General features: G+C 42.8%; 1 protein-coding gene across 3 annotated transcripts; it reads right to left on the reverse strand.

The window, feature by feature from the left end:
* Nucleotides 1-50: 50 nt before the first annotated feature.
* On the reverse strand, nt 51-10,754 carry cp110 (centriolar coiled-coil protein 110). Of its 3 annotated transcripts, XM_030059239.1 has the most exons (11): nt 10,499-10,754; nt 10,106-10,297; nt 9,715-9,840; nt 6,570-9,342; nt 5,858-5,985; nt 3,086-3,187; nt 2,379-2,495; nt 2,152-2,253; nt 1,872-1,988; nt 1,464-1,546; nt 51-1,104 (listed from the first exon to the last, which is right to left on the reverse strand). In XM_030059239.1, the coding sequence occupies exons 2-11, from the start codon at nt 10,250-10,252 to the stop codon at nt 945-947; spliced, it is 3,855 nt and encodes a 1,284-aa protein (XP_029915099.1). In that variant the 5' UTR covers nt 10,253-10,297; nt 10,499-10,754; the 3' UTR covers nt 51-944. The 3 variants fall into 3 exon arrangements, with proteins under 3 accessions (XP_029915099.1, XP_029915091.1, XP_029915107.1); XM_030059231.1 differs by having other exon boundaries at nt 10,106-10,754; XM_030059247.1 differs by lacking the exons at nt 51-1,104; nt 1,464-1,546; nt 1,872-1,988; nt 2,152-2,253 and having other exon boundaries at nt 2,378-2,495; nt 3,086-3,348; nt 10,106-10,754.
* Nucleotides 10,755-11,582: the final 828 nt, after the last annotated feature.

Raw genomic sequence — 11,582 nt, forward strand, 5'->3', positions numbered from 1 at the left:
GCCCCCTGCTGATGGATACGAGTATAGGACTCCATCAAGTCACACCAACATTTGCGTTTAGAGGAATTTATTACAAACCACAAAATAAATAACATATAAAACAAATTCCAGGTTTGCTTCGCTAAAAAAAAAAATACAAAAGCTTTCTGTGCTTGTGATAAATAAGGCAATATTTGCTGCACACTATTCAAACATTAGGGTCAACACTTTTTGGTGTGTCAGCAGCACACTGTCAACACTTGTCCATACTTCTGTAAATGGTCTACATTCAGTGGCAATGGACCATGAAAATGAACACAAAGAGACTCATTTGGTGTTCCAAGCCAATCCTACAGAGCTGCACATTCAACTTAGCTTAGTCCTTGTTCAAATATCACAAGACATTTGGATGACGTGTAGTGCAGAATTAGGAAAGAAAAAAAGACATTCAACTGGAAACTACAAACTCGCATTAAGCTTTCACTCTAGGTGCATCACACAGCCAGCAGGTGAATGTATACTGACAATAAAACAATGACAGGGTGAACACTCACAACAGTGAAGTCATTCAAGATTGTCATGTTTCACATATTTAAAAAAAAAAAAAAAAAAAAAAAAAGAGGCTATAACCCACTGAAACCAGGCACTGTGGAGGAATCCAAGCACTGGCAGGGCGGCTGGGGTGACATATTTTATCTAGACCTCTGAGCAGCCCGTGACTGTTACAATACTCCTTAATCTCTAAGAAAGTGTGGAATACTTAGAGTAATGTTAGTTCAGGTTGACATATTATCTTTAGATTAATGACTATAAAAATATCCAAATCACATCAAATATAAAATAAAACGACAAACTTGTCCAACAACAGACATCACTGTGTTTCAAATCAGGAAAGTCTACGCTAAGTTGAATAAAAAGAGCTAGAAGACTCTTAAAATTCCTTATTGGGATCTATAAGATAAGCATCATCGGGGTCTACAGGAACTGGTGGTCTTGGGAACCCTCTGAGGGTTTGCTTTGAACTGTCCTCGTTGGGTTTGGGATGGCTGCTCAGCGGTGCAGGCAGCCCTGTGTGGAGCCCTCGTCACAACACATCTATGCCTCTCTGCTGCCTTCTTCTGTATCCTGGTGGGGAGACAAAAGACAAATTTCAGCCACCGACGAAGTCATCACCTATTCTGCAAACAGCACAGCTGCTGGATGTCTATCTACAGGACACAATCATTCCCAGTGCTGACTGGGGCCCTGCTGGAGCACCTCTGGAAAAATTACATGTATGTTATGGAATTTTCTTCTCATTTTCAAATTATATGTGGAGCTACTTCTATATTTTGTATGTATCCATAAACTGGGTTCTTTCTCACCTTTTCTTTACTCATGAATATGTTCGCATGGACATATATGAACACAGACACATTACATTAGCAATCCACAGCTGTAAAAGACAGCTGAGCTGATCAAGTGAAAACTACAAGAGAACTCACATAATTCCTCTCTTCCTCTCCAGGGATTTTTGTGTAGCAGCTGAGAGAGAACTCATTCCTCTGGAACGGCCTAAGTGTCCACTCTGAACCAGAAACACACATGCACGTTTCAAAATACTTGTTTTTTCTGCAATGATGATTGATGATGATGATCATGAATGATGGTTTTGTCCCACTTGGGGTACCATCACGCCCCAGTTATGAAAGGCAAGTGTTACACCGTGCCCTGAGTTTACCACTAAAGCAACTGTTCACATACAGTTCTGGGTTCTTGTTTGATGAAAATGAGATGAATCAATAATTATAGTAAGTGAACAACACTCCTCAAATGTGTTTGTGGTGTGAACAACTCTTTTTTTTTTTTTTTTTTTTTTTTTTTTACTTGTTTAGAGACTGTGAAAAAGCTACCTGTCGCCTGAGCTCTCTCTCTCTGGCCAGCTCTCTGTCCCAGCTGATCAGCTGCATCCTCTCTCCAGCAGACAGGCTGAAGAATATGTCATAGACCTCATAACGTGCGGAGCGCAGCTGGAGCAGGGCACAATAACAGAGCAGGGGAGACTTTTAATAAATGTGCCCCATCATATCAGTCGTGGTAATTGCTAATGGGGGGAATAGCTGCTCACTGACAGCATATAAGAGACAAGGTGAGAGAGGTTAACAGATGGATGTAATGTGTTTGTTCTAATACCTGCAGAGTGACTCTCTCCTGCAATAAGAGGTCTTGTCTGCTACAAAATTCTCCTCTGCCAGGGCTCTGCTTCTGGAAAGCTTGCAGGAACTGCTGAGTGTCCTGGGGGTCCACACATGCACACTTCATCAGTAACTGTCATCCATTTACAAGCACTCATTTTACATCTTACAACGAAAACAAGGAGTGCTGCCAAGGACAGACACGACACGGCTGTCACTACTCACCCTGATGGTGCGTAGCAGCTGTGCCACCCTCTCGGTCCTCAGCAGTCTGCGAGTCAGGAAACCTTTCACAGCTGCCAACACCAGGGGGCGGTAGCGCTCTGGGAGAGAAGTGGAGGACTGGAGGGAGGGAGGGAGAGGAGGGGAGGACGAATGAGTGGAGTGAATAATGAGGACCAAGGGGGAAGAGGGGAGGAGAATACCAATTCCATCAATGACAACCAATTAATTTCCCACCCAGATTCTCAAGGTCCTTTGGCTGGCATCTGTTTAGCGCATCACCGCCAGCAGACTTATAGCTCATCATTATAATAGAAAATAATAAGACGGCGGATGTGCCGCCGCTCACTTGTTGATTCTAAAGCTGTTGCATAACAGAGATGTCGGTTAGACAAATGTAGTCTAACTGAAGCTGAGCGGTTGCACTGGGAAACATTTCAGAGAGCAATAACAGATAAAGTGAGGTGCTAATGAGGATTAAGACATGAGCCTGGATTGTGTGTATGTGTGTGTGTGTGTGTGTGTGAGGGAAAGAGAGGGGAGAAAGGCTTGATTTATTCCACCCCAAGGGTGGCAGCTTGCTGCAATAGATGCTTGGTCATGGATAGAAATACAGTGGATGCTCAGAATAATAATGCTTGGTGGGTTATAAAGATGTGAATGAAGCTTTTCACACCAATGACATTACAGAATAAATGTAATGGCAATACCTGCGGGAAGGTGAGAGAGGTCAAGGTGTCCCCCAGACGTGAGCTGGACATGGGGCAGGGTAACGACACGCTCTGAAGGTGGTGGTAACGTAGAGCCAATGCCTGAAAGACAGACAGAGAGAGAGAGAGATTAGAGAGAGAGGACAGCAGAATGAGATGAGAGAAATGTAGTGGTGTTTGTGTATGTGTGTGTTTGGGATTGGGAAAGCTTGGGAAATATTGAAGTGGAAAGAACAGTAAATGAGGCAGGAGAAAGAACTTAACTGAGGATAGAGTGAAAGAGACACAAGAAAAGAGATGGGGTACAGAGGCAAGAGCGATGAGATGAGAGAGGGAGGAAAGGAGCATAGAGATAAAGGGGATGAATGAGGAGAGACGGAGAGTAAATACAGCCAGGGACAAAGATGGTGGAGGAGGTATGAGACAAAACAGAGAAAGGGATGAGAGGGGAGAGATGAAAAAGAGGAGAAGGGACCATTAGTGGTGGCACTCGGTGGGACAATCTGGCACTTAACCACAGACGCTCATGAATTAAACAAATTATCCTTTCCTTTTCTGTGTCAATCCCCTTGGTTCCCTCCTCCCTCTACCAAACAGTCCAGCCAGCTCGCTCCCTCGTCACATCACCAATGATGGAAGGACAGAGGGGAGTAGAGAAGAAATCCTTTCATTAAACAGCTTATGTTAATTATATTGTTGTTAAAGATACATAAATTAAACAGAGACTGTAATTAATAGGGCAAGGACACTGGCCAAGAACAAATACAGACACACATACACACACACACTGAAGAAACAAGCGCTGATTGCCAAAAAACAGCAGGCGTCCTTGGAAAGACGTGCACATGCATATACACACACGCGCAAACACAGGATCGCTAGAGCGCATACACAAAAAACGGGCTGCCATGCCAGCTCCCCTCTTTGGGATGTAATGAAACATTTATGGTAGAATCCCTGGGCTTTTTTTACTGAGGAGAGCTTGAAGGTCTCTTGTAATGAGCAGATGTCTGTAGTCTACCCACGACCCAGGTCTCCTGAACCCCGTTCTAACAGGTACGGGAACAGTGTGTGTTTAAATGTGTGTGTGTGTGTGCACGTCTTTTGGTAATGTGTGTGCACACGTATGGAACCATGCCAGAGTCTTGCAAAGGTCTGCCTCTTCGTTTACAGGAACATTTGGGGTCAATGTAGTATCACAGCTTGGTGAGTCCTTAAAGGGAACACTTTTCTGTCCCTAATGGGATAGAAACACTGTGCATCATTTCTTAATTTCTCATAGATGACCTTGGGTGGAGTCACCGACCACTGTGGGAGAAATTATGGCAGCTGTACGGCAATGACGTACAGTGCTTCATCTGCGTAATGGCATGTGATGCAATCTGATGCAAAAAGAGGACCAAGGGGATAGAGGAAATATGAGCATGAATGTGTGTAATAATTTCTGTTATGATACATTTTTTATTTGCATTGGATTTTGCTCTCCATTATTATTTATTTTGATTTCACTTTAATTTCACACATCGTTTTAGTGTTCAAGCAAGTTTTTCTTTCATTTCTTCCAATATATTTTTTAGTTTCTTCAACAGTCAAGGCAGAGGACACATGGCCAGACAGGAGACAACTTATAAAAGTAAAAATTTAAGTCAGTGAAACTAAAGTTCATAAATGTATCTGTCAAAATTACTACATTAGGTAAGATCCATTTAAAGCAGCACTGCAATCTTTTTAATAGTTCCATTCTTGTGCTTGAACAGAACAGATTGTACCCACTGGCGCTTCCATACACCAAGTAGTTTCACTGCTAGAGCCTCAAATGGCTTTTTGAAGTCTTCTCACAAGGCCAGACGTATATCACAAGGCTACATAGTTTTGCCACAACCAAAATGATGTGAGGCACGTAGCAGGAATAACAAGGGTGCAAGTTTAAACTTTTGTTCACAACAACAGGCAGACAGAGACACAGCCATGTCATCCAACAAGCCTTGAAGAATTTGCTCTGCAGATATAAGTCTGCAAGCAAAAAAGCAACGCTATAAATGTCACAGCAAGACAAGAGTTGTAATCAGGATTGCATTCAATTTGTGGAGGCAAATAATGAAGCAGCAAGGAATCGGGACCGACCAGGAAACGGCTTTTTTTTTTTTTTTTTTTTTGCTTTTTTTGCTAAACAAGATGCTTGTTATTATGATATGTAGAGATGCGTTTGCACCGAAGCATGTCAGCTGTCTCCCTTTTACGGTGCCAGAATACATTTCAATTAGCCTCTCAAATTAAATGTTGCTGCGTTCTTTAGTCTTTGGTATACATATGACTTGATTTTGGTTTCATGTGCTGGTAGTTACCAGCTTATAAGACGAATCCAACAAGGGACAGAGATTCATGGGATATGGATTGATAGCTGATTGAAAACAAGGACGCACTGCTCAGAGGCAGAATCATTGTAAAATAGGCTGAAACAGCGGCCTGGTGGTTATAGTAACCATCCAACACCAGGGGAAGAGGGTAATATGTTTGATCACTGCAAAAACCATGTGTTCTACAACTGTGTCCTTTAGCAAGACCTTTGCCTTGTAAGTCACTGACTGACAGGGACTGACAGCTCCAGGTACATTCACACATGGTCTAAGAGCAAGTAGACAACAACTGGTCTGGCACATGGCACCAACACTATGTCTAATTTTACATATTTCTATTTTTACATTTGGTTTCGGATCTGTCATTTAAAGATCAGTCGCATGATCCAAAAGATCTGATATCCTGGTGTCTTACCTGCAGTAGCTCTTGCTGTTGTCTCCTGTGCTCCTCCTGCAGGGCTCTGACTTGAGCAGCATGGGCCTGCTTCAGCTGCTGCTGTTTATCCTTCTGACCCTTGTTGCCTTCATAGCACCACACTGAGTCTTAAAGGAGCCAAGAAACTATATATTAACACATTTAAAGACAAAGTTCAGGGAAAAATCTAGTGATCTCTCATTCATTGTACACCACAGGTATCAAACTATTTGCCATGGAGGACCAGATGTTTGCAGGCTAGTTCCTCTACTCTGGCTGATCTTGAGATAATCAGTGATATCACATGATGTGGTCTTTTATTAGCATTAAGCATATGGACCAACGTATCTGTCCATCCCTAGATGGACAGATAACAGATGACATCAGCTTTAGAAAACAAAATAGTATCAGAAAGTCCAAAAAGTATTTTTACTGCTGATATTTGTCTGATAATGAAATGTGGCATTTTGGTACCATTTTTTCACTGGGAGTTTGTCATGACTACAACTGTCAAATTAACAATAAAATAAAACGTGGGCTTTGGTTTACAAAACAGCATCTTTAGACAGACCCGTTTGAAAAGCTGAACCTGTTTTGCATCTACATTTGCATTTTGATTTTACAAAAATGGATATTGATTGTTATGGGTAGGAAGATCGGCCTATCAGATATTAGCTTCATAAAGAGCATATTTTTTTCCATCCCTACTTACCTTTGGGTGTGTTGGAGTTGGGTCTGACTACCAGGTCAGCCTGCCCACTTGTATTCCTGGTCCTGTCTTCATGCATGAGTAGTCTACGCTTGACCTTGGATACCACAGCTTGACCTTCACCTCCACTTTCCGGGGTCAAATCTTTCTCCTGAACATGATCTTTTGAACTCAAGCTGGATCCTGACCCTTCGAGAAGCCACAGACCAGACGGCGTATCCACATCGTATGACTGGTTGAGAGACAGGGAGCGGGAAGTGTCTTCCCCCTGTACAGCCATCTCAGTTCTCCTTCCCGTTGGCTGGTTACTGGTATCTGACAGCACCGAGCCTTTATGTGGAACCGAGGCTTCAGAGGGATCCTTCCGGAACATCTCAGGAATGCGCATCCTCTGGGCCAGAGAGGTGATGCATTTTGCTGGTGGCTGCTGCTTTTTACAGCCCTTGTGCTGTCCATAACCCATAATGCTTAGATCTTTAGCTTGTGGTGCTCTGTCTGACCACGGGACCCTGCAGGGAGCCGCACCCAGTGTAGTTTGTGCTCCTTTACTTGTTTCTATAACCTTTCTTGTCTCTGCAGTTGAGGTTTTGACAAGCTTGACTTCTCTTGCATTAACTGCCTCAGTCACTCTTTCCTGTAATATGAAAGGAAGGTTTTCGGGATCTCCGATGCTGGTATTAGGTCCTGTTTCTTTATGCTTATTCTTGTAATTGTCAAATAATTGTCTTCTCTGCCACACACTGTCCATTTCATCTGGTTTAATATGATTTCTATCATCACTGTCCCTCGGCCTGTCGTCCCAATAATCACCCTCCTTTTGACCATTGTGTACATGTTGACCATTTTTAATTTGGTCAGACTGTTCAGTGTCTTTATGGCAGATGTCACTGTGGAGGTCGCAAACAGCCTGGCTGTGATTCTCTCTGTTTTCTGTGAGTGTGGACTCCAGATCTGAGATTAGCTCCTTTAGACAGGACAGGTTCATTTCAAGCTGATCTATCTGCTGTGCTTGAGCTGAGCACTTGGCTAATACTCTGCTTACATCACCTTCGCCCACTGTACGCACAGTGGGAGAAACTGCTGGGCACTGACTGTTTTTGTGCCCAAGGTTACCTTTTGACTCAACCTTGTTGTTTATGTTCAGACCTGTAATGACCAGAACTTCACTTTTTGGGGCATCAGCTCCATCAATGGCTTTTGCAGCTCTGATACTGCCTTTACCCTTGGAGTAAATAGGACTCATGCAGAACAGAGGGGCTGGGACGGTCTGGTACTTCCCTGCTTCTTTAGATCTAGATGGGGGGCAGGTGGTACTCTGCTCACAGGTCAAGTAAAAGGCTTCCTGTACCGGAGAGTTATCTGTCAAGATGACAGGTTGTGGCTGAGAGAAAGTGCATGCTTGGTGGTGCTCTGTCATGACCTCTTGTGAACAGCTTGGACAATTATTTGTAGAGGCTGGTTCTCCTTGAACTTTAGCCGGTGTCTCAGTATTTCCATCTCCATTCAAACCTGTGATTTCAGAGTTTGACTTTGCCTTTTTCCCATGGTGCTCTTTTACAAAGATTCCCTCTCTCCTCTGCTCATTTTCCCAGGGTTTCCTTGGTGATGCTTCCACGGATGGGAACACAGTGGCGCTCTTCTCTCTAGTCTTCTTTCCTTCTGCAGTGATTGTCCCCCTGCAGGGGAATTCATCATTCTCCTTATCAGAGAGGTTCTGCTCCTCCTCCCCTCCTCTTGTTCGTTCTTGAGTTCTCTCCTGGATTTTATAGTTTTTGGCTTGGTTCCTAAGCATCCGCTGTTGTCGCCGATACTCTTGAGATTTCTTTAGCAGGGCCTGGAGGCTCAGCCGGTAAGGCTCCTCAGGAGGGTTTAATTCTGTTTCACATTCCTGATTGTCTGCGACGTCTTTTCCCCTGAGTTCATGCTGAATTTGTGGTAGATTTGATGTTGAACAGCCATGAGTGGCCAATGTTTGTAATAACTCTGGCTCACCTGAAAGGCAGCAACTTTCTACTGAGGAGACTGGGCCCTCATTTCCCTCGTGATTTTGATCTTGGCCAAGGACATCTACTGCAGAAAAGGGAGAGTTATCTTCACACTGTGTACTCTCCAGATGAGAGCTATCGGATTTTCCTGACGACAGACGCCTTTCCTCAGGCCCATCTGAGGGTACCTGCTCTGCTGAGTGGGCACTTATGAGAGAGTCCTGCTGAACTGAGGTGCTACAAATGCCCTTCGGTGAGTCCCCTGCCGTGCAGTTATTACAATGGGATAACACCTGTGCACCTTTCTCTAGTTCCTCTCCATCTATGGGAGGGTGGCTGATAATATCTGGCATATTGGTGATTGTGTTTGAGGTGTTGTGAAGGAAAAAGCCACAAGTATTATTATCCTCGATTGTACCAGAAACAGCGGTGGTGTTTTTGTCATTCTCATAGGTCATATAACCTGAAGTCACTGAATGGAGGTTTGAACCGTTAAGATGATCTATCTCTGGTTGTGATTCGAGTGTCTCCTCATTTTGACCAATAAGGCACTCTTCCTGGCAATAGGTGGAGAAGGCACTATATGTGGTTGATGTCAACGGAGGAACAATGACATCAGCCTTTCCATCATATAGGTCAGATGGTGGTGAGAACGACAGACTATCTTCTGTCCCTGTAACATAATCACTCTGAGAAACTGATCCATTGGTGGTTTTATAGGAAGATAAAGATTTGAATGTGTTTGGACCTGACCCTTGAAAAAACTCCTCTAGTGTTGGTGTTTTCCTCAGCTGCAACATGGAACAAGAAACAAAAGTCACAAAGTCAGAAAAAGGAGAAATTGTCATTTGGAAAAAAACAACTAGGGACATCCTGAAACATTAAAAAATGAAATTGAAGTCTTCAATAACATCCAAATATGTCTAAAAATGGTATCTATTCATTCGACACAACTAGTATATCTTCTTGTTGAGTAAAAACCTTGTAATTCCAAAATGTTTTGCATTTGCAAGTTTTTTTCTAAAATGTTTAACAAACTCAGGGGTTTGAGAATTACCACAACCCCTAAAGGAGCTTTGAGTTAGCCTTAATCAAACCTGCTACCATATAATGTAATTGTAAAAATACAGGCACATATTAGGCCTAATCAGGGCTGACATTACCTGAACACTCTGCAGAATGGTTTGTACGTAGGCCACTCTTGCATCAGCCTTGAACTTTCCCTGGACAGCATCCCTCTGCACTGCATCTCTGTGTCCCCGCATCTCCTCCCTCTGAGTCCCTGACAGCTGTCATCATTAGAAAAAAGGAAATGGATGGTCAGCATCAACAATCATACGTCAGTGGATGCATTTTAACATTTCATTTATGCCTCACACAAACCAACTGTAACCAAATGTTAAGTGTGCAGGGGTAGGAGAGAGAGAGAGAGAGAGAGAGAGAGAGAGAGAGAGAGAAGGCACTATCACCAAGATGTGTTAGGTCAACTAAGCCTCAACAAGTTTTAAATGGGGACTTAATAAATAAATAAATCACACAAAAAATAGCTTGTACCAGAGGTGGAAGAATGGGTCGTCCGTAGAAGCGGATGAGAGAGGATCCATTGCTAACAGAGCTTACTGATGATACTGCAGCCTGACTGTCCTCTTTTTCCCTCAACTGGCGGAGACGAAGCTGCACAAACTCGTCGTAATCCTCCATCAAGACAAAGTGCTATTTCTACTCCCTGGACTCCGGAAACAACACCTCGTGGCATTAGGAAGTAAGGAGTTACAAGCGTTATCTAGCTAACAGCTAACTACCAGCTAAGTTCACGTTAGTTTTGCTTGCTAAACAAACGTTAGCTCCCCCGGCTAGCTTTAGCTAACAGTTAGCCTGGCTAACGTTCAACAACAAAATAATGTTACTGCGCCGGGGAAAACACAGCGGGAAGCTAAACATAGTCACCGGTGAAGCAGTAAACTGTAACAGCTCTCTGTGTGTCGTGGGAGAATGTAGTCACGGGTTTAAAACATGAATTCAACAAGAGAAAAGTCTCCTCCAGTTTCAGTGTTTACATTTTTACCCGCCTCGCCTCCTCAAACAACGAAGTGACAGTTTGGAGACCGACACTGTGGCTCACAAAGCCCGGACTGGAGTCTAGCCCGGGCGGATTCACCGCACCGGACCGCCCGGCGCCCTGACACACACTGTGTGTGACACACACACACTCTCTACAGCTGACTGCGGCGGGTCATATCAAATATATGAAACCCCTCTTTGTTAATGATATTAATCCGAAACATGCATTGAAATTGGATGAGCTTGTACTTTACATTTTCCATGTTTTGAGCCTGGTGGTGAGAGGGGGGAGCTGACAGCACCACGACACTGCCACCTACAGACCTGAGTGTTAAACAAAGGAGTGAACAAAGATGATCTAACGAGGGACACAACAATGCCTAACAGTTGAAATTAAAATAATTCACATTACATCACAGTGGGCTGGAACACATTTTTTTCTCCACATTTATTTGTGTTTTAATGTGTTCTACACTGACTAATAGCCCCCTATATATATATATATATATATATATATATATATATATATATATATGTACACACATGTTTAGATAAGACTCATAAGCTATCAATCCATTGTGTGTCTGTGTGTGTGTGTGTGTGTGTGTGTGTGTGTGTGTGTGTGAGAGAGAGAGAGAGAGAAAGAGAGAGAGAGCAGTTACAAACACAAATATATAGGTCATATATAAAGAAAAAAAGAATATATTATGATGTGGCTCATGAGGTCATAGTAAAAATAAGATCTTACATTTCTAAAACAGTAATGGTCATGTTAATTAACTTAACATATTTTGTCTATTATATCTGCTTCAAAATTATATAATCTTTTAGTATCTTCATCTGCTCAGCACCCTATTAATTACATAAATAACTTTTTCTAAGGTCTGTAGACAAAAATACATGAAACATTTTCCATTTTAAAACATGTTTATTGGTCATATACAAAATAAAGTAAGCTGTTTATCAACAA

The sequence above is a fragment of the Myripristis murdjan genome, chromosome 1 (genome assembly GCF_902150065.1).
Source record: "Myripristis murdjan chromosome 1, fMyrMur1.1, whole genome shotgun sequence".
NCBI classification, from domain to species: Eukaryota; Metazoa; Chordata; class Actinopteri; order Holocentriformes; family Holocentridae; genus Myripristis; species Myripristis murdjan.

Bases quoted from the DNA above. Each gene is read 5' to 3' on its own strand.
- cp110 (XM_030059239.1), bottom strand. From the start codon at position 10,252: ATGGAGGATTACGACGAGTTTGTGCAGCTTCGTCTCCGCCAGTTGAGG. The intron at 3,188-5,857 runs GTAAGACACCAG...TCTGTCTTTCAG, and splicing joins AACAGCAAGAGCTACTGCAG to GCATTGGCTCTACGTTACCA. The intron at 1,989-2,151 runs GTATTAGAACAA...GCCCTGCTCCAG, and splicing joins AGGAGAGAGTCACTCTGCAG to CTGCGCTCCGCACGTTATGA.